The sequence below is a fragment of the Pipra filicauda genome, unplaced genomic scaffold (genome assembly GCF_003945595.2).
Source record: "Pipra filicauda isolate LSUMZ 115617 unplaced genomic scaffold, ASM394559v2 scaffold405_size854913_pilon, whole genome shotgun sequence".
Classification (NCBI taxonomy): Eukaryota; Metazoa; Chordata; class Aves; order Passeriformes; family Pipridae; genus Pipra; species Pipra filicauda.
Genome location: NW_024104538.1, coordinates 257830 through 280914, shown reverse-complemented (window position 1 = coordinate 280914; position 23085 = coordinate 257830). Strand labels below are relative to the sequence as shown.

The 23085-nt window shown below is 34.2% G+C and overlaps 1 protein-coding gene across 2 annotated transcripts in view; it reads left to right on the top strand.

The window, feature by feature from the left end:
* The window catches only part of KIF6 (kinesin family member 6), a 158308-nt gene that overhangs the window by 50656 nt on the left and 84567 nt on the right, over nt 1-23085 (top strand). For both annotated transcript variants that reach the window (XM_039385334.1, XM_039385333.1), the window contains exons 11-13: nt 7165-7270; nt 8151-8289; nt 10270-10482. In XM_039385334.1, the coding sequence (XP_039241268.1) occupies nt 7165-7270; nt 8151-8289; nt 10270-10482 (458 nt within the window). The remainder of the gene's footprint in view (nt 1-7164; nt 7271-8150; nt 8290-10269; nt 10483-23085) is intronic.

The following is a 23085-nucleotide window of genomic DNA, read 5'->3' as shown; positions in this document are numbered from 1 at the left end:
AGCACAGAAAGTTCAGATTCCTGATGCAGATGCCTGAGCTAGATGCTTAAAGTAAATGTAAATACTTTTCTGTGATCCTGCATTTTGTTCCAAGGCCACTGAAAGTAGAAAAAAAAATCTTATATTATTTAAACTGATCACCTTTTACATTGAAATTATTGAGAGATAATAAACTGTAGAATTGTTTTCAAAGGTTAGTGAGTTTGTTTTAGTATGAGGGTGGAAGGAAGATAGACGATGTCCTGTTTTCTAATGTTCGAAATTATACCAGTCATCTAATGTCATACGGTTCCAAGAATCATAATGAAATATAGTATAACTAATATTAGTGAGATGTATGGGAAAACATAACATAGCTTTAGTTGATTATTTAGATACTTGAAAAAATCTTGGAGGCTATTTTCAAATACATATGGTCAAAAGTGATCATAGAAGCTTTTTGAATCTCACTGAAATTCATTGAACGTTCGAGTTCTTCTGAAAGTGCTACTAAATACCTGTTTGCATCTTATGGCACTATAAATTCATTTCAAAAATCTTTTTCTTTTGAGTCTCTACATCTAATTAATAACCTGTAAGTGATACTTTACTGAATCTTTTCAAAACTACTTCTCCCATTTATATGGTAGGAATATCTTGGTGTTCATCCATATGAGTAGTTTTGGCTTCTTCGAATAGTTGTTATGCTTGTTCTATGTCCTTTCATTTTATTTCAAGTTCTTTCTACCTTAGAGATATTTTGATTTTTTAAATTTTGATAAACTGAAGGCTAATTTTCTCTTGCTACTTTTTCGAATACTCTAGTGATTAGAATAGGACTACTGTTAGGGCCACAAATATTAGCTGGCAGTGAGTAGCATTTCTTATGTACACGCTTTCGGCTTGTTTTTATAAAGTGCTGTTGAAGAAGGAAATCATCTCCTCAGCAAGCTACTTGACATTTAGAATTACTGTAGGCACTTTTTTCCTGTATGAGCTAGTCTTGGTCTTTTTATCATCCATTCAAAATCACCCCTAGTTTTACTGATACAAAGATCATCATTGAAATTAATGATTTTCAACTATGTAGAAACTCATCTTACATCTGTTTGTCACATGGCAGCCATTTAATTCAGAAGAATCTCCTGTAATAGTTGTTATAGTTGTTAGAGCACTATATAGATATTTTTAAAAAGCGTAAAAATCTTTGAGACTGTAGAAATGGAAGACACTCAGGGACTTACTGCTCTTCCTTCTGTGCTCTAAGACTGCACCAGATCTATGCAGCCTATACCAGGGCTTATGTAGCTGGTTCCACTATTTAGTTAACTTAATTATTATTAGTTCACCCAGAAATTAACATACTTTTTTTAAATTAGAGGTTAAGCAGTTATTTCTGGATAAAGAATACAGCATTATCCTCTATATATGTGTATGTGCACTACCTGTCAGTAATGTATTAGAGCTCTTCTCAAGGCCAGCTCAAATGTATTTTGTGTACTTTTATCTTCTGTCATTCCATTGACAACAATGCCTGGAAAAACCTTCCTTGTTTCTCCTGTCTTCCACAGCACTGTTCATAAAATCGACTACTTAGAAACTCCATGGTCTTCCCATACAGATGCACACTTGAAACTAAACTTAGCTTCAAGTTAGCTGTTCTTAAATATAATAGTAATTCTGCTCCAACTATCATGCGTTTTTTAGATCAAGTCATGACATTTGTAGAGATGTGGAGTTACTTTTTTTAAAAAACATAGACATCATTATTAAACTTAAATATAATTTTCAGAATTAATATAAGAAGGAAAAATTGATATCAAGTATATTACCAATGAAAACTGTTACAAAATCAAGCTAAACAAAATTCTTTAATTAGAGACCTCTCTGATTACCACAAGTGTTTTAGTAGCTGCCTTGTTAGCAGCCTATTTTTCATAAACTTGGATTTCCATTTTGCTTGTCACAGACTTCACAGCTGACACACAAAATTAATTGTTCTTTAAGTTAACTTAGTTTCAATACATAATATACAGTGGATCACGGGTTAAAAGGCAAGCTCTCCCAGAAATTAATCATGGCACATAAAGCAAGGTCAAAACAAGTCCTTCCAAATCTGTGATTTGAGACCATGCATCCTGCAAGCTATTGAGAGCTCCAGACTTTAAAAACATACTCTCAGTTGGCTGGGAGTGCTTTTCTGATGCATTTCAGCTGTGTAATTTGCATCCTGGTTCGTCCAAACATATGACTGATTCAGAAGCGGATTTTTTTTAAAAAATATGGAAGTCTGTTATTTAATGAATGGGTAAAAGTGAAATAGCACAGTGCTCATTTAATCATTTTGCAGTTGTGCTATCAGAAAAATTGGGTGGAATCTGAAATAATGTGGATAGAAAGCTTCTGTGATTTATGCATGGTCTGAATGGTAAGCAGTCTACATTAGAGAAGAATTTCTGAAGGGTGGAAAGCAACAGAAGAGAAATAAAATTGATAATGTAAAAGCTGTCTCCAAGCTGCAGTACAGTGTGTGTTTACATTATTTGCAGAAAAAAGATATAAAGAGGGAAATGCTAGACCAAGAATTTGGGACTGATTCACAGTCACTAACGAGAGAGCACTGTTAGTTTAACACGTTTCTATCCTAACTGTTTATGACTGTTCTACTGTGAATTTTCTTCCAATCATCAACATAAGAACTTGTGCTTGATACGGCTTGTGGTTTTAGATTCTGTTTTCATGATTCAAACTTGCCTGGATCAGCATTGCAATACCTTTATTTTTGTACTATGTTCATTTGTAAAAGGTCACTATCAAAATTAGTTTTAAATTAATCTCTTAACTCACATTATACATTGACTTAGAAAGCTTTTGTGTGTGTGTGTGTAATCTGTTTGGGTTTTTTTTTTTCTGGTGAGCACTGAAAAAGAAAACCTCATTCTTTGTTTACTGCTGTTTTTCACAGAAAATGGGTCTTTGTTTGATACTTTCATATTCTTCCTCCTTCAGGGAGTTTCTGTTGGGAAAACTATTCTTTCTGATACAGCAGGGTTCTGGCAATAGGCCTCAGCACACCCTTGCTCTTATTAGTTTAAGTTAGGCCTGCTGTCCTCAGGGCAGAACCTTGTAGTCCTAAAAGTAAGAATGGAAATGTATGAAAAACTGCCTTTTGAGGCTTCATCTACTGTAATAACATTAAATAATAAATATTTAATGCTCTGTAACTACCTTACAACACACAAGAGAAAAGGGAAAAAATAGAACCATTTTGGATCTCTGTGAGTTATGAGACATCTTCATACGATGCTGATTTTGCTGTCGTGTGAAATTAGCTGTGATTATCCATGCTCCAGTTTTGATTAGCATAAATTCTGCATGGCAGCCTTATTGAGACCCTGAGTAAGCTATAATTAATGCAGAATGCAGCAGCTGGCTTACTAATGTTATTAACTACAACAAATGAAAGACTTTTGTTTTAATATTTGTTTCTACACAAAAATAGAGGGTTTAGGATTTCTAAAATGTATTTTTAGGGGGTTTCTTATGTTTGTTTAATACTTTCAGTGGAAGTATCTTGTGGTTAGTTACTTTTATTTCAGATTAGTGTAGTCTTTTCTGATGTAACTCGCCAGTATAACAAAACACCCTCAAATTTAAATAAGTTAAAGTGATCATCTTACCTTAAAAGAGTATAAAATTCTGAAATACAGATACATACTGAATATTTCCACTGTAGCAGTTAAGTGTGACAAGTAAGCAATTCAGTAATTTTCAATTCAGTCTTTCTACCTAACCCCATGATTAGGTTTCCATTGAATTTCAGTTAATTAAACAGTTTCCATCATGGCTTTTTCCCATGAAGCTGAGTGCACTTCAACTTTTTAAGCAGAGCAGTGTGAAATCTTGGGGCTAAGTATTTTTTTATAAAGATGTCTTCAGTGTGAAGTGAAATTCCTGGGGTTGATCTTCAGATGATAGTGTAGAGACCATCTCTTTATTCAGTTTTCTCCTCCAGTGAGTGGGTTTTGGTGTTATTTCATTACTAGGTCTTCGAGTTGATTGTATTGAATTTTTGTTTTAGTTTGGGGATTATTCTTTCTGCTGCTGATTGATGTCTTGCAAAGCTCATTTTGTAAGTTATAATAAAGAAATAGAATGTTGAAACAGGAATTTATTTCTTCTGCAGTCCATCTCTCGTATAACAGTAAGGTCCAGCACTGCTGTAGTGTTAGTCTTCATAAATGCAGTCAAGGAAGGAAAAAAAACCATAGTGAAAGCAGCAGTGTTCATATATGTATTTAATACTCTAGAAAGGAGTTTTGATATGTTTCTTGGTTGATTTTTTTTTCCCCTTCTTAATTCTAGCTGGTTTTTTTTATAAGTTTTAGCAAAAGTGTTTGGGCTTTTTTTCCTCCCCTCTAGTTTACCTTAGCACCCTCAGTCATGTTATAAAACCTATGTACATGAATATCTCTGATTTTTCTAAATTATTTTCTCAGTGACTTTTGGTAATATGTGTCATGGGAAATTAAGCTTCAGCCTAGGTTGTTTCGGGAGAAGAAAATCTCAGTCACAAACTTAGAAATTTTTCAAATATGGTATGCATTCTGTGCCAAGCATGCTCTTTCCTTTAGCAAGTTCATTATCAAAATAACCTTCCTTGGGCATTTTCCTAATTTCTCTTTTGAAAGGACATGCAGATGTTAACCATTATCCTTGGCATAATAGCAGAAGCTGGTCATCAATAAATGTAAGGTTCGATTGCTCTGATCTTTTTCAAAAGAAACAATAGTTCTCAACTCTACCAGGAAATACTGACTGACTAAGAGACATCTAGGTGTGTGTCTCAGGGCTGAGCCACAATAACTGACTAAAAATAATTTACTTTCTATGCCTTTGTATTACTCTCTTAGAACTGAATTGAAAAAAGGTCCTTTAGAAAAAGAACGGTGTTACTTGGCCTCATGGTTTCACATTGCCTTTGCTCTGCCACATACATGTGCCTCTAGGTAGGCAAGTAAAGGCAAGATTTGCTAGGGAATTCTCTGGGATTCTTGTTGTCTATGGGTTTCTTGTTCCTCTTGAGCACCTAGACCCAACTTTGTTCAGTGCTGGGCTGTTTTATGTGTTTTTCTGGTTCAGTTCTTACTGATGTGTACTCTTGCAACAGTCTTTGGTTGGAGGAAAACAGTTTACTATACATTCTTCTGGTAGAGAACTAAGGATCAAAGATAGGTGACTACCTCAGAAGATATCGTTATTGCTGAGGAGAAGGGTATTATCCATCTCTTGAAAGAAATAGAATAAAAACCAAAAGCCATTTTGGCTCTCCTTTACTTTTAGAAAGGTTTTTCTCACTTTATCCCTTTCGATAGGAGGGCAACTACAGCCTGTGTGAAATGTTTTGATTAGAAAGAGCGGGTTGGAGTTTTAATTGTGCATGTCCTATATGAAATACGTAAATCTTTTACAGCCCTATTTTACATAATTCTGTGCTCAAGTTTTCATATATTCCATATATTTAATTTCATTTTTATGGATATTTGTAGAGATAAATATAATAAACTGTTTGAGTCAGGAATATGATAAGTAGAAGGATATTCACCTTGTAAATTCTGTTGTCATTTGTTTCTGTGCCACCTAGCAAGCAGACATACCTTGTCTAATCTATATTAGGAAAAAGAAAATGGATAGTCAGTATTCTTTTTTTGTACTTATTCTCAGTTGTGGTTTTTTCCCTCCTCCTGTGATTCTTTATCATCTCCTTGATTTATTTTGTTAACATCTCTGCAAATGAAGTAGCATTGTTAGGATTTTTCATTTGTAAAAGTGAAAGTCTTGCTACTATATAAATTCATATGTTGTTTTCACGATCCTTGAACAGCTAAATCACTTAAATTACTATGAAATAACATTCAAAAGGCTTGCATATTAATTGAGGAGCTGAACAAAACTCATCCAAAAGAAACACTAGGCACAGAGATGGTTTTGAACTCTTGCCCTTTTCAGGCAGTTGGGTACTGGCTGCAGCTGCCTTAGATACCTTGGCTCAGGTTCACAACTTAAGTTTGTCTTCTGAGGATAATAAGCTAAATAAGCATTTAAAATTATAAAATTGTGCTTTACAGGGTATATGCCTGTCATTGTTTCCCACCGTTTGCCTTCTAAATAATTGTAATAGCATCTGTCAGGAACCAGGAAGCCATAAATCTAAAACCAGTTGGTGGAGTTTGAACTTGCACTTGTTGTTTTCCAGAAATGTACCATAGTAAGTGGGTTAAGGGGCTAGTGCGGGATTAGAAATCCTCTTCCCTTTGTCTTGAGAATGATCTGCAATGCATCCTGGAATGCAAAACCTGGAAAGATGGTGAGAGCATGCAAGAGGAAGTCTGACTCTATCAATATAGCTGTGACATCCAGCTTAGAAGCATGGTATATTATGGCCGTATAACTTTCCAGGTTTTAATTTGGTTTTGAAAAATAGAAAGGCTTCTGTGTGCCAGATTGTCTTATGAAGACTGAATTACTGAAATAAAAATAGTATCTCCCTAGGGAAGATTTTGTCAGTTGTTTGTAAAGAACATATTGCAAGAGAATAAAATACTTACTGCGTTTCATTATACAGAAGAAGAGCAGTAGGTCTTTGAGAAATCTGTAAATACCTGCATTAAAAGATAGTTTGCTTTGCTTGGTGATTGGAGCAGGTAATTTTATGTATGAAAGCTATGCTGTCTGCTGACTACTGTAGTAGAAAAGGAAGTAGACTTTTCTTTTGCATAAATAATCATATATAGTAGCAAATCCTCTGTCCAAAGCCTCTAAAAATCTATTCTTCTGAGAGGACATGCTTTTGGTTTTGTCAATTATGAGATAGCAAAAGAATAAAAGGTTATAAAATAAATGAGAAAAAGAAAATATTACTTTTTAGATGCTGTTAATTCCAGAACTATTCCTTAGCAGGTGCAAGTATGTTCAGATATGCAATTGTTGGATCTCCAGTATCAAATCCAGCTTTTAGTAATCAGAACAAAAGTACATTTCAAATGCATGGACCTTGAAGGAAAATAGCCTACTAATATCTGGGAACTTGATACATTTTGGGTTGTATTTGACACACCACTTTACAGAGTTGTCTGCTTGTTTGCGATTTTTTTTCTTCTCCTAAGAAATGCTATGTATTTTCAGGTTGGATGAGTTAATTGAAATGTTTCTCAAAGATAAGGATCCTGATAGCACACTGGATGTTGGTGCTGACATGCGCAAGATCAAGTATTGCTTCATTCATATGAAGGTATTTTTTTTAAACATGGATGGAAGCGCAGCTGGCACTCTGAAAATAACTTGAAGACATTCATTGTTGAAAAGTGTTAAAAAAAATGCAATAGAGTTGAGGGGTGCTGGAGAAGGGTGAAACACCTGAACTTTGAAGTGCTTGGAGGACTGATAGAAATTTTAAATTTAATTGGAAAAATTCACCAGTGTTTTGTGGAAACCTCAGCAAGGATCTCAGCATGCAGTAAATTGTAATAGAGCACTGGTACTTACTGGAATCAACACAGACTAGTTATTTGTATATGGCTTGATCTTCCAGTCTGTATTTCCAGCACTGTGGAGGCCTTATTTTGGACAAATATGTTGAAAGATATGAAAATGTAGATTAAAACCACTAAATCCCTGAATCTGTTACACTAACTCTCCTGAAGGTGTTGCAAGCCCTTCTGAATCATTGAGCAAACAAGATATGCTTGTTAATTATGAAACTAGTGAGGAAAGCAATAGAAGATAATACTTTTCTGTATTTTGGGATACAGTTTTTCCAATAAAACAATGTATGCATTCCTGATCTTAATTTATTGTCCTTAAATAATTATTTTTAGTTATATTGTTAATATTGAAAGTTCTGTCATACTAGGGAACACTGGAATTTATGTCTAATTTATGTCTAAGAGTAAAGTAAACTGTACGCTTGGTAGTGAAGATTGACCAACACAATTTGTTCCCTACTTGACACAGTAGATATAAGTTGACAGTCAACTGGTGGCATGATTTTGTTCTGCCAAGAGCCTAGAAAGGCTTTACCTTTCGTACCATAGCTAGACCATCTCAGAGTAGAATAATACTGAGCTAGAGGTAAAGTTAAAAGGGTATGCTTTTTTTGTTTCTCCTAATAGCAACTGATGAATCATCCCACAATTTCTGATAAAAAGCTGCTCTCACAAAACATCTCTGAAGAAGAAGACAGTAACAAAGAATCAGGAGAAGAACTGGAAAAACTTAAAGACCTTCTGCAGCAAAGAGACAATGAAATCAGTATCCTTTGTGAGGAAAAAAGTATTATTTTGTTTTGAGATGGGCTTATAGTTTGGCTTACAATGGGTTTTGTGTATGTGAGATAGGCTGTATGGAAGCTGCCCCCACTGTGTTAAAGCAAATACAGTGAGCAAATGAGCAAATACTCAATTCCCAACTTTTGTGTAACAGGACTTCTGCTTTGCACCTGCATCTCTTTCAATTGTAACCCAAATCAAAATCCTGGATCCAAGCACCACTTAGCTTTAGAATGGTCCACCCAATATCCAAATAGTGTGGGTCAAGTCACACCTAAAACACTCTCCTCAAGCAAATTAAACCATTTTTTAGAGGGGAAAACTCTCATGCAGTATAAAAACCAATTTATTACCTTACAAAGAATAGAATTTCCTGTATGTGTTATTTTTAGCCAAATGAAGTGCTACTTTGGGGACTATTGGGCTATATGCCTTTAGAACAAATATAAAAGTTGTACTTTTTACATTAAAATTTAAAGCTAAAGCTTTTTGGACATGAAAGTACTAAACTGCTCAGACGTGCTTCATCCATTTCACTGCCTCACAAGAAATATGAGTAGCTGTGCTGTAGCGCAGTGGGTGGGAGTTATTTTTAGCAGATTGGCAGAACTGTGGGCAAACTGCAACATCGTGGTGTCCCTAACTTTGTGGCTGCTCCGTGGGTAAAATTTGAGTATGGCAGAGAAAAGAAAATATGGATTTGCTAAGTTTAAAGATAATAGAGATTATCTCACAGATACTAGTAAAGAGCAAACCCGGTTGTGTTCTTTGTGCTCAGCAATTCCTGATGAATTTTAAATGTCGAACGAAAATAGCATTTTTCATTGGGGTATAACATGCTACCAGTCTGAATGGAGGTGTTGGGAAAGCTTCTCTAATTCTGCTCTGTCACAGATGATAATATTTTCATTTTCCAAGGTGTGATTTCAAATAAATTTATCTAAAACAGTGACTCATTCCTTTCAAAAAAGACTTCAATTTTATGTCAGTTTTAATGTCTGAATTCCCAGAAACATTTCTTCCTGAAATGAATTATTTCATTAGTATGGGAAAAAAAGCAAAATATCTCTATTAAATGCACTTATGCTCAGTAGATTTACACAGCTTTGTTTGTACAAGGAGGAAACTTGTGGAAATCCATGTTAGAATTATATAGGAAGAATATAAGTATTAAGACTTTGAAGACAAGACTGATTTAGAGAGTTGCTAAGTGACTGTACATCATCACATTAATAACATGTCTATTGTGATGAAGTGGTGGGAAGTATGGAAGCTGTTTAGTTAATAAACTATGAGTTCCTTCTTGCCTACAGTAACTAGAAGCTATCATAACAACTGAATTGGAAAGTGTTTTACTATTACTACCTAGTCAAGTTAATTATATTCCCTAAAGACTACTTAGATTTTTTGCTGTTCATTTAGAAGATTAATTGGTATTAAAATGAATAACATATCAAAAACATATCACAGGGACTTCTGTGGTTTCATCTGAACACACACAGGATTTCCATTGTACGCCCTCTATGAGCTGTTAGGCAAAATGTGTTTATACCAGATATACTTCCAGTAAATGCATAGTGTTATTGCAAGAAATTTCATAAAGACCTTTTCTGCATTTTAATAAACCTTCTTACTGTGAAAAGCCTAAACATTTGTGAGGCTACCTGTAAGTTAAAAGGTTTTTTTTCTTTTGTTTGGAAGTCCTGCTTATTACAAAATTTTAAAAATAAAAAGGAAGTGTCACACAATGGCAATAAGATCCTAGACTTTTCCTTCCTGTTTGTATGTAAATGCTTTTATCAGGAGTTGATTGAATGAGATCAACAATTTGTGGTCAATCTGTGAATTTGTTAATGTTTAGTAAAAATGAATCTGCTGTTTGGAAAAACTGAGGTGGTTGATTGTTGCTCTATATATATTAAAAAAAATAAATTCTTAATTATTTCCTTAATGTATCGTGCAGATATTCTGGTAAATATGCTAAAAAAAGAAAAAAAGAAAGCACAAGATGCTCTTTTCCAGCTTAATGCCAGCTCTGCTTGTTCTACAGTCTTGGAGCAGTCTCTATCTATAAACTTGGAAGATAGGCAGAGCCCATCTAACTGTTTTAGTCTGAAAGGGGCAAAAGATTTCAGCTCTTCTGTTCACAGACTACCTTTTCTTTCTAGACAAACAGGTTAGTGTAATTAATTAAGAGAACATTTATTGGATTATTCCAGTATGATTTACAGCGTATGAATCAAATGTGAACCAAAACAGGAAAGCTTTATTTTCAATATCAGTCATATTGTGCTAATTCTGTATCCACAAATACAGGGTTTTAAATTTAAAGCTCTCTCAAAGCGCTGATGGCTTTTACAAGCTGATGTGACTACTCTGTGGGACAGCCCTACAAAACCAGAGTATAAATTCAGTTGCAGGCCCTTGAATCTTTGAGTAAATTCTCAGAAAAAAATTATGCTTTTGAGCATAATTCATTAAAAACGTTGAACAGTTTTAGGTGGGCAAATATCTCTGCATTCCTTCAGAGTGACCTGACATTCTGCTACTAGTTGAATAATGTTGGCAGCACTTGCACTTGCAATCTTTTGTAATGTATAGCTGATAGCTATTATAATGATAATGCCTTATAATGTTATGTCTTAAAATGCTTGCGTTATTGTGCTCAGGGAATACTTCAAATGGCAGACTTAAAAAGGTAGTAGAAACATTTACTAATACTACACCTACAGCCTTGCCAGTGTGCCTTAAACCCAACCTCAGGAGACCAATTGTGTCTACAAGAATATAACAGTGTTCAAGCTCTTTCATTGTGTCTCTGAAAATGACAGTATGTTCTCCCTGATATAGAAGTAATTTTATTTTTCACATTCTATTTTTTTTATTTCTTCAAATTCTCAAAGTAACAAACTTCAATATTTATCTTCATATTGTAACTAGCCTTTATATTTAAAAGTTCTTGTAGACTGAAGATTAAGTATTTTTGAATTCAGCTTTTTTACAGTTTGATTCTTCATGGTACCAAGAGACATATTTGAGAAAAATTGGCTATGTAACACTTGTAAACATATACAAATAGTTCAGTGTTGAAAAAGGTCTCACTGTGTATACATAGTATGCATAAAGCCATCATATCAGATGTTAAGTTGTACTACAGGAGAGTAATTTTAATGAAACTTAATAAATTCTTTTTAGAAGTATTAGAACTCTTCTGTAGTCTTCAAAAATTGCATTTGAATAATAATAATAATAACAACAACAACCACCAGAATGGATCATGACCCAAAAATTATCAAAAATAAAAGAAGTATTTAAGAATAAGAACTAAGGTAAAATAAGGCCAGAAGGCTCAAGTAAAAGAAAAAGAAAAAAAGTAAAAGAGAAAAGTTCTGTGAGTTAGTATAAAGGAAGCCTATACTAGGATAAGCAGCCTATGTGCTGATTAAAAAAAAAAACAAACCACAACTATAAAGTACAGATCAATATCACATGAAGAAAAAGTCTGTAACCAAGAAGCATTCAATTTTTTTTTTGCAGGCAAGTTACTGTTTTGAGACCCTTAGCTGAAAATTACCATAAGCCTCAAGCCGCTATTACTATTTTTCTCTTTTATTACAAAGCTACAACAGTGCAAAGATACATTAGTACATTCCTTGGCAGCTTAAAACTCTTTTTTCTGTCTGCTAATGACTAGGATGTAGTTCTCTTTCCTGGTGAACTCAGACCTGAACACATTTGTATGCCTCAGACATGATTAATCCCGTTTGTTCTATCTAAGAATGAAGCACAAGGTCTTGAAAGAACACCATCTGGTGAAAAACATGGTTGTCACCTTACATAGCAAAATAAGTAATTTTAATACTCTAGTATCCACTAGATACATATTCTGACTTCAGTTTTTCCTTTTAACCTTCAAATTTCTATATGGGTTTGAAAAGCTTTCTCATCATGGTTTTTGACAGGCTACTGCAATGATGAAATTGTCAACTGGCTGGGGAGGCTTGTGAAAGAGTGGGAAAGAAGTTTGAGGGACAATTGCAAAAGTATTAAATATTCTTCTCAGGAGTTAGGTTTTACCTCAGGCTTCATCAGACCTCATAACTAATTCTTCTAATATTGTCTTACATACTTCAATTAATATGGCTATTAATTAAAAAATTTCCAGAAGCTTATGTATTCAACCCCAAAAGTTTTAAATACTGAATCATGAGATTAAATATTCAAATCATTAGTTTCCAGAAGACCGAGTTTTAAAAGATATGCAAGTATAAGTAATATTTACTGATAATTTTTTTGAAAATGTGTTCTTCTGCATACTAAATTTTCAGAACTAGCTGCAACCATTCCCAGAACCAGATTTTATAAGATTTCAGGGATCTGTTTCACCTCATTTGTAAGAGTGATCCCACCAGATTTAAGTATGTGGTTAAATCATTGTGGAAGCAGCTCAAACAATGGAAATAATATTAAACAGCATGGATTGTGTATGTAGGGCAGTTTTATAGTTGGTATTTGAAAAGGGTTAAATGTTAACCATTGCAGTTTTCTTTCCTTGCATCATCTGTGCTGGTTATTTATGACAATAAGTAACAATATCCTTGCAAGTTGTTAATTTCTAAATCCACTTAAAATAACTTCCAGTAACTGTAGACAGGTTTTTCGTGCATAGTTGCATGTTGTCTTTATTTTCTAGTTGAATTGTTCAAATAAAAAGGTTTTTTGGTGTCAGTAGGTTCTAGATGTGCTTATGTTTTTGTTAGCAAAGAACGTACCTCATCCTAGATTACCACGTATAACTATTACATGTTCATGATTTGCATTTTTGTTTACTTTTTTTTGCATTTTATGAGGGGATTTTAAACTGAAAGAAGAGAGAATCTTCAGCTTGAATTTCAGACATGGCAGCTGACAAGTAGAAACTTAGATTTTGCAAGTGTACTATTGGGAATGCTTTTCTTAAACTAGTTAAGGTTGCCAGTTATCCTCTAAAATTCCTTTGTAATTGAATTAAGAGTCAATTGTCACACTTGCTATTGTTTCAGCTACTGAGGAAATCCCTTTGCCTTCAACTTTTCCTATTCATAATGCTCCTTATCGTTTTCTAGGAAAAATTTATTTAATTGGTGTCATAGTAGTATTAGCTAAATATAATCATAACATAAAACTTTTGATTACCTTAGAAATATGTCAGCAAAAAGTAGCTATGTTGTATCAACAAATGACTAACATAATTGCATCTTTTATATAGTGTCATTTGTTCTTTAGTCTTTAGAGAACAATTTAAAGAACAATTTGCAAGCAGTAGCAAATTCTGTTTCGATCAAAGCTTTCTCTTTTTGCAAACATTTGTGTGTGCATGTTCATATGAATTTACTTTGGACATAAATGGGAACCAGCATGTCAGCTCAAACTGACTGGATTGTTGAACCTTATCTCCTGCACTCTGCATTAGTGAGGCCAAGTTGGATGGGGCCCTGAGCAACCTGCTCTAGTGGAAGATGTCCATGCCTGTGGCAGTGGGGTTGGAACAGGATTATCTTCAAGGTCCCTTTCAACCTAAACCATTCTGTGATTCTAAGTTTGGATGAGGCATCATTCTCACTCAAGCACAGAGCCTCATTTTTCATATATTGAAAACCTGAAAATAATATTCATCATTATAAAGTTATCCATTAATTTCAAAATCTGTCTGAACTGTATACATATGCCTTTTTGTCTGTAGTCATTAAGGATTCACTAAAGATGTGTGAAAGGGCTTGAGCCTGAGCCAGGGTCAAACTCCCAACTAGAAGCTTTAGTGTAATATTAGCATACATAATGGGTAATATTAAAGCTATTCTTCATCATTTAAACTTTCTGCATACCTTACATCATTTATGAAGATTTCAGTTTTCAATAGCAGGAAGGCTTATGTGATATGTTACCTGTTTTAGCAGTCTAGCTTTCTTTATTTAATTCTGTACTCTCAAAGCTGTCATTAGATGGATTTAATGCAATAGAATTCAAAATAAATGTTATTTCTAGTGTCTCTAATGTGTTTTCCATTCTTCTATCTCATTTCCTTATCCTGAAAACAATTAAATTAGGAAATCAGCAGAAAGCATAGGAAAAAAAAATTAGTGAAGCAGTTGTTAGAAAGTCTATCTAATAATTAGATAAACTTTCATTTATTTTGCTGTTGATTTGTTGTGTAGCTTTAACATTTGTTTGCCCAGAAACAGATCTTTACCATTCTGTGTTAGAAAATAGAATAATTTCATTCTGTTACTTCCATGTTAGATTTACTGCTGCTTTTACATTGTAAAATCTCCAGACTTATTGACCTGTTACTGAATCCATCAAAAAAAAAATTATTTATGCTGCTAAATTTCTGAAAAGTAAATGAACTATAAGAACTCATACAGTACTATGCAGGCAAAGTTTCTTTCTTGGTGTGGTAAAAAATGTATTATCTCAGAGAACTGCTGTCTCTCTATGGTGAAGCATATTTTTATAATTTTCCTTGTATGATCTAGGACCATATCTGCATTGGAAGATATGTGTAATGATGTTTCTAGTCTACCCTCTCCAGATATTGCTTTGAGTAGGAGAAATGCAGTCATACTATTTCACTACTGAGCTTGATGTAATAATCTGGGTTAACAGGAAAATTTTTATCTCATCATAGCAGTAAAACAATTCCTGGTCCAAATTTGTCTCACAGCAGGCTGACTTTGAAGGTGAATGAGTATTGACTTCTACAACTGTACATGTTGTAGAGGCACAGCTGTAATTTATCTTTTTTTTAAGTCCATCCTGCACTGAATGTGCATGCTCTTTGAAAAGACACTGAGTGAACATAATACATCTTCAAAGGTTTGACATATGGTAGTATTTACCTTCCTGTACATTTTATCTTTCCCCCACTGCTTGTATGCCTGAAACTCTAAACAGAAGCCTTTAATGGTAATGACTGTACAAACTGAAAGATCAGTAAAGCCTAACTCCCCACATTTGGTCTGACATTAGATTGGCTCAGTTGGTTAGAACACCATCAAGGTAGTGGGCTCAATGCCCATATGGGCCATTCACTTAGGAGTTGGACTTGGTCCTTGTGGGTCCCTTTCAACTCGGAATATTCTGTGACTTCCAAGTAGGTTTTGGGGCACTATTATAGCATATTTTTGACTGCTAATAAATACTAAGTTGCAAAGAGTTGATTTCATAGAATCACAGAATAGTTTGGGTTGTAAGGGTCCTTAAAGATCATCTAGTTCCAGTCCCCCAGCCATGGACAGGGATGCCACTCACTAGATCAGGTTACTCAGGTCCCCATCCAACCTGGCCTTGAACAATTCCAGGGATGAGGCATCCATAACCTCTCTGGGCAACCTGTTCCAGTGTTTCACCACCCCCACAGTAAAGAATTGCTTCCTAACACCTCATTTAAACCTACTGTCTTTCAATTTAAAACCATTACCCCTTGTCTTGTCACTGTCTGCCTGTAAAAAAGTCCCTCTCCCTCCTTTTTATAAGCCCCCTTTAAGTACTGGAAGGCCGTGATGAGGTCTCTCTGGAGTCTTCTCCATGCTGAGCAGGTTTCTCCACTTGTCTTTGATTTAATATTAAATGGTATTTTTTCTGAACAGGTATGTCTTTAACTGCTTGTTTGAATATCATATTCAAAATAATGTCATTAGTAAAATATTGTTGAACATGAGGTTTGATACCAGTGGCAGACCTAATTAAGCACAACTGAAATTGGACATGTGGATCATTGTAGAGTTCTGTATTGTTCTTTTTTCAGTGTATATTAGGGTCTGTATCAGCATGTTCTTCTTGGTGGTTGTAGCAGAGGAATATGCAAGTTCAGTGTCCTAGTAATGTCCTAAGTTTCACTGATGGTACTGGGTTACATAGCATTGAATTCTTCAGTTAAAAATAATCCCAGTTTACATGCTGTCAGATTTGTTTTCCTTGGATCCCAAAAGACTTCTTTTAGGAGGGAGTAGTAGGTAGGGTGCCTGGAAACAGCGGAAGGCAGCCTGCTGCTCTCATTTTGGCAAGTCAGCTCCCATCACTGGAGAGGTTTTACAGATTGCATAAGACAGAGAACTTAGAGTGAACAGATCAGAACTTGTTATCTTAGTCTAAGTGTTATACCATGAAAGGGGAGAACTTGCTTTCCAATACCCATCTTTAATCACAGAGCGCTCAAAATTATAAACCTGTAACTACATGAGTGAGAGTGAGTAAAACACTATGGCAAATTCAGTAGCTGCTGTTATTTATTGCATCAGAATATCTTTCATAAATCTGAAACAGACAGAACTGGCTATGAATTTAATTTATGTTTCAGAGGAACATTCCAGAATGTGCAAAGATAAATTATTGGCATAATAACCTGAGATTTACAAATGCTTCAACCATTTTAGTTTTAATATAATCATTTAGTTCATCATAAAGTGTCTACTGCAGCTTTAACTGTGCTAATAATTTATATCTTGTAGAGACATAAATGTAGAACTACACATAGTCTTTCTCAGGAGATGGTGTCAATTATTATAAATTAGTAGTTTTTGGGATAATTCCAAGAATGAAGGAACCTAGCAAATCAGACTTCATAATGCATGCCAGTGGAGTGATAAACATTTTATTGTATTATACTTTTACTGCGTTATACCACTTCTTCTGTACAGAGAAATCTTATTTTGAAATCAGTCTCACACTGCTGTTTGCTTCTTAGCATAATTCTGTCAGCGTAAGAGATGTATGATACCATTTTTCCTCCTGCTGGATTTGTTTTTCTCTTGAAATATAAACAGCCTGGTTACCAGACAATAGTGTGACTATTGTGATGCCCAAAGAACACAATAAATCTTAGTAAGAGCTTCAAATCATTATATATGCTGATGGGCTTGAGAGGGATTATTTTGCTCTCACAAAAGATTTTGTCAGGATCATGTTTTGACCAGTTTGAACTTTATCTTTCATTGAGAAGCTGTGAGGTTTTTTGAGAAGTTGGTAAAGAATTGACCTCCTGTGTACCCCCTTCATGGTTTAAGATCACTTTTTGCTCAACACTATGCAAATACCTATACAAAAGAGCATTCCTGCTGAAGGGCTGACAAGCTGACTTTGAAATGTAAGATGAGATGGTTTCTATAAACAGACGATGATTATGAATAGCATGAAAGTAGTGATGATAACACACGAACTGCTCATTTCTGAAAGCTAAATATTTTTGTCTTGTATTAAGATTTCTCAAAATATTTATCTTGTCTATTTTATATATTTATGTAATAATTCAGGGAAAAATAGTTCCTTCCATTGTTGAAAACCCACAGAAAGTTCCCTAATGGAAAAGATTGACTGAGGTTTTCCATTAGAATCTCTTGTCTTCAGAAAAAAGACAGGTCTCAACCCTCTAGAAAACTTAAAAGCTTAGCAAACCTATTTGTATCTTGGAGTCTTTTCTGTGTCCGGTAGTGCTTTGGGATATCTGGTGGCAGACTCTTGGCACTGTGCTCATGACAAATCTTTTGTCAACAAACACATTTAGCCATTTTATTGCTATTTGACCAGCAAAAGAGCTCACTAGTGCGTTTAGGGCACTGTTCAGACTTACTGTTGATCTTTCTCCTTAGTCAGAAAAGAAAGTATGTGCTACATTTTCTGTTACAGGTCCGGGAAAAAGTTTTTATTCCATTTGCTTTCCAGCTGAACTTCTACTGATGCTGTACATATTGCATTGCTACTGTTAAACCTTCGTAACAACTATTTAAAAAAAGATGTGTTGTTTTGCTAACTTCTTAAGCATAAAATGTTTTCTATGGTGTAGAGTGATTATTTGCTACAATAATTTATTTTTTTTATTGCCAAGTTTACAGATGAAGCAGGAAGTATCAGACTTCACTGCTTAAGATTTAGGTATTTTAGAAAGCCTTCAAAATAAATTCAGCAAATGTTAACAGTCAGCATAAGCTTTGGAATAATTTTATTCAAGTTTGCTTCTGATAAGCGTAACAAAGGTATTTTCTGATATTTCAAGTTACCAGATAAAATGTGTATTGCTAAGGCTCCAATTTCTGTAATAAATATGAATGAATGTCTATCTTCAGACACATGTTCGTAGCATGTAGTTGTGGAAATTTTTTACTTTGTCATGTCCTTTTATACATTTTGGTATATCTCATTGCCTTAAGAGATCACAGTTTTATTCCTCTTTTTAATGTTTTAGAAGGAACAAAAAGTAAAAGTTAAAATTCAAAGTAGTTTCTAGAAAAAATTACTGTCTTTAAATGTACACTGATTGCAGTAAACACCAAGTAGACTACCTCTGTGAATTTATAGAACACTCGAGTAACTTCTGGGGGTTGGGGTTTTTGTTTGTTTGGGTTTTTCTCAAAATCTAGTCTTCTATCTGTACTGCTTCCAAGATCTTTTTTTTGGTCAGACTTCACAGTGAATCCACTGTCAGTTTTCCTTGAGTGAGGACTTTGAACTGAACTCACTAAGATTAGTGAACAGCAAGAAACCAAATGTGTTAAGAAGTTTGAGACTCTGTAACATCTTTGTAAGGAACAAGAGATGATTATTCTTTGTGACAAAGAAATATAAATACATGTCGTAAGATTTAAAGTTAAGTGAGCCCTTGCATTTGGTATTCCATGATAAAGCACTGTGTGTTACAATTTTTATCATCTTAACTGTTTCTAAATATGAACGTAGGGTTATTTTTAGAAGATGAAGCCTGGATTTTCCTTTTTGGAGCTTAATCCCCATTTGCAACATCAAAGGCAGATTTTGCAAGTCATAAGGATTTAATGAGAGTAAGGAGTAGATCATTACAGGACTTTCATTAGTTTCTCAGAGACATTGAAATTTACTTATATATTGAAAATGTTGTTATGTAAAGACACTGTTTATATCAACAGCTTTTTCGTTCTCCATATTTATTTGGTTTTACAAAATATTTCTGTTTTTTCTAAGATGCCCATCATGTCTTTCTTTCCACTTCTCAGATGGGAATGTCTTCTAATGCGGAACGTATGTTTGGAAGCTTGTTAAAGATGCTTTTGGCAGTTTTTACTGCCTTCCTCTTGAGTCTGTTTAGATGGGGAAACTTTCCAGTATTTTTATGCTAGTTTACTGTTCTCTGATCCAGATTAGTCTGCTAAATGTAACCTAGTGTTCCTTAGAATTTATCTACTATTTCAAATCTTTTTGGCTTCCTCTTTCATTAGCCATATTTTGGCTATTGGATCCTTCAAACTAACTCCCTGAAGTTGTTTTTGGGGTTTTTTTGGTGACTGAAGCTCTTCAATTCTTGATATTTTAGAGGTAAAAATATACTTCCGAATGTTTTCTGTGTACTTGAAGGGTAATCAAATTCCTTTATCTATTGATTGCCGAATGTTTCTGTGTACTTGAAGGGTAATCAAATTCCTTTATCTATTGATTGTCAGATTTGGCAAATACCTCTGTAAAACCTCTTCCATATTGTTGTTGTTATGAACATCAGTCCTGAGAGACTAGAGTATCTTTTAACAGAGCCACTACATGCACATTATATATGGATATCGGTAATCAAAAGACTAGAAGGTCCTCCTGTTAGCTTAATCTTTATATATTCCTGTACAGATACTGCTAATTCTACTAAATAATAGATTAGTCTAGAGTTCTGTTTCTCTTTTTTTTGTGTATATAAGCTAAAAAATGCCCTGTTTCATTCTGTTCGTCACAAAACCAGATATTGTCTTGAGAGACTAATCTCACATATTTGAATATTAAATGAAAGTAGAAATTATCGAAAATATCCCAGAAATCCCTAGTTTTTTCTGATATTTGCAATGCATTTAACTTTAAAGATAAGTTTCTTCCAAATGTTTCAGGCCAATTTCATGCTGCTGTTATTGTACAATTTTTTCCATTGAATTTGGTGGATTTATATGTCTTTTTGCATCAGTGACAATTGGCTCTGAAGTATTGGATGCTTTTGGTGAAAAAATCATGGCATGGTTCACTTACCTCTCATGCATCATCTTTTCGACTCTTACAATTTTAACTCTGGAATACCTATTTAGTAACTGTGTCTTTGTTTCGTTCATTTTCAGTCTCTGTTGTAAGTTCAGAAGGATACTTTCAAAAGAATAACATTATGTTAGCAGGAGGTTATGTGGTATTTAGGTTAATCTGAGAAAAATTAGACCATTATTGACTTCTGTGTGAAAGAAAGGAGTAAACAAATTGTTGGAAATGAACTAACTGCTAGAGCTGAGGTGATATTTGGTTTTCCACAATGTCATGCAGTAAGTTTGGTAGGTTTTACTTTTAGATCAGGTAAAAGCTCTTATTGATTTTCATTGCAGGGCTGATCTTACAAGTCTGTGGCTGAGATGCTCTGCTTTATCTGTCTACCAAGCTACATTGAAAACAGTCTTTGATCTTTTTATTCATACAGTCAGGTAGGAGCTGGTCTAAGACTTCCTTAAGGCAATTTTGCAAGTTGAAATGATTTCACAGTTATACAAAGAGCTGAATTGGTTCTTTGCAAACATGTGTGCATCAAAGATCCTTCACATATAGGTAATTATGGCCAGTCTCCTGTAGCAGAAATGGTTATTTAACGTTTGTAAGCATTTAGCAATAATTCCAGTTTTTCTTCAAACCACTTGTATCTGACCAATGTAGTGAATGGTGGAGCCAGTCATGACAAAGTTCTGCACTGTCTACTTTTGTACTGTATCGCAATGCTTATGATTAATCTACTTTCCCTTAATAGTTTTTCTGGTTTCCCATTTTTCCTGACAATATTCTTTCTATAGGTGAGTCATTTGGTGATGGTTGAGAAAAACACTTACTGAAAGGTTTTTTTGTTTTTGTAGTTGCTGTTGTTAATGATATCGTGCCAAATATTAGTACAAATAGTCCTACTTCTAGTGTGAACCTCCGCCTGATTTTCAGCATTCAAATAAAATTAAATTTCATCTTTTGCTGTCTTTTCTAGTTTCCTGATCATCCAACTAGTTTCCAATAATTTTCTATAATAAGTATTCTCAGTCTTTTATTTTTTTGTGTCTTGAGTGTAATAATCTCCGGTCTTTTCATTTTGGTCAACTCATGGCCCTTGAACTGTTGCTGTACGTTCATGTTACTGAACTTGCTTACTGTTACTATCTTAGTTTTTTAAATGTTTATTGTAATTCTGAAATTCTTTCAAATAATGATAATCTCAAAATCAATATTCTGAAGTTCAGCTCTAGGCAGAACTAATATAAGAATGTAAAATGAAAATCTGGTGCTGTTAATATTGGATGCCATGTTTGAAACCTTCTGCAATTTTTTATTATGCCTATTACAATGTCACTATTGCTTTCTGCTGCCATTTTAGGCTTTCTGTTACCTAAATATAAAAGCCTTTAAGAGCATCAGTTTATCATGCTGGAACTCACAGTAAACTTTCTCAAAAATATGAATGGAGAGACTAACTTGTTTAATATTTATATTGTACATTTGAAGCACAAGTCCTATGAGGAGTGGCTGAGGGATCTGGGGTTGTTCAGCCTGGAGAAAAGGAGGCTCAGGGTGGACCTTATCACTCCCTACAACTACTTGAAAGGAGGTTGTAGCCAGATACGAATTGGTCTCTTTTCCAAGGCAACAAATGACAGGATGAGAGGAAATGGCCTCAAGTTGCTCCAGCAGAGGTTTAGACAGAAAATTAGGGAAATTTCTTCTCTGAAAGGGTTGTCAAGCATAGGAATAGGCTGCCCAGGGAAGTGGCGTAGTCACCATCCCTGGAAGTGTGGATATGGCATTTGAAGACATGGTTTAATGGTGACCATAGTGCTGGTGCTGGGTTGGCAGTTGTACTTGATGATCTTAGAGGTATTTTCCAACCTCAAAAATTCTATTTATCTATGATTTACATGCTATTTTAGGAAGATATTGTCACTCTTTTCTTTATTCCTCAACAGAAATCGAATGAGTTTCTCCATATGCACATCTCAATAATATAGAGAATACATAAGTGGTTCAAGATTCTTAAATCTTTGGCTTTAAAACATATCAGTAAAATTTTAACTAGAAGTGAGACTGATATCTTGTCATTGTTTAGAGTATATGTATATATATACATATATATATATACATATGATTTATGCTCTCCTTAAAGTAGAGGCAGACTCATGCAGGATTTTTTAATGAAGATCTGAAGCATTTCAACTGCCATTTTCTCTTTGCATTGGTTTATACTTTTTAACAATATGTTTAGCTCACATTTTCAGGCTTTTTTTTTTCTTTTGCACCTACGAGTATCCAGTGATCATTTAAAAAGAAAATCCTTGCAAGCTATATCATATGAAATACATCTAAAACTAGATGAATCTGAAATGTCAGTGAAAGGGATATAAAAATAAAGTTTGAAGTGGTAGCTTTTATTCTCTCTCAAAATCACAGTCTTTAAAACAATAAAATCAATGTGCAACTAACCTTTTATAATACAGAAGAAAAGTAGATTTTTCCTTTTGAAAGTGTTTGTTTCAATTTTTTCCCCAAGAATAAAAGTAAATGTATTTTCTAGTACTTGTTTAGGATTTAATTGCATTCAGAGGACAAGCAGTAAGAGAACATACCCTAAGATGATATTTGTGACTTTGTGTTAATATCAATTGATGAGTTTTATCATGTATTCTGCAAATTTGTAAGTCTATTTTCAGGAGATCTCAGTGGAGCCCTGTATGTTTAAATTGCCTTAACAGCTTGTGTTACATTTTGATACTATTTTTGCTTCTGTTTA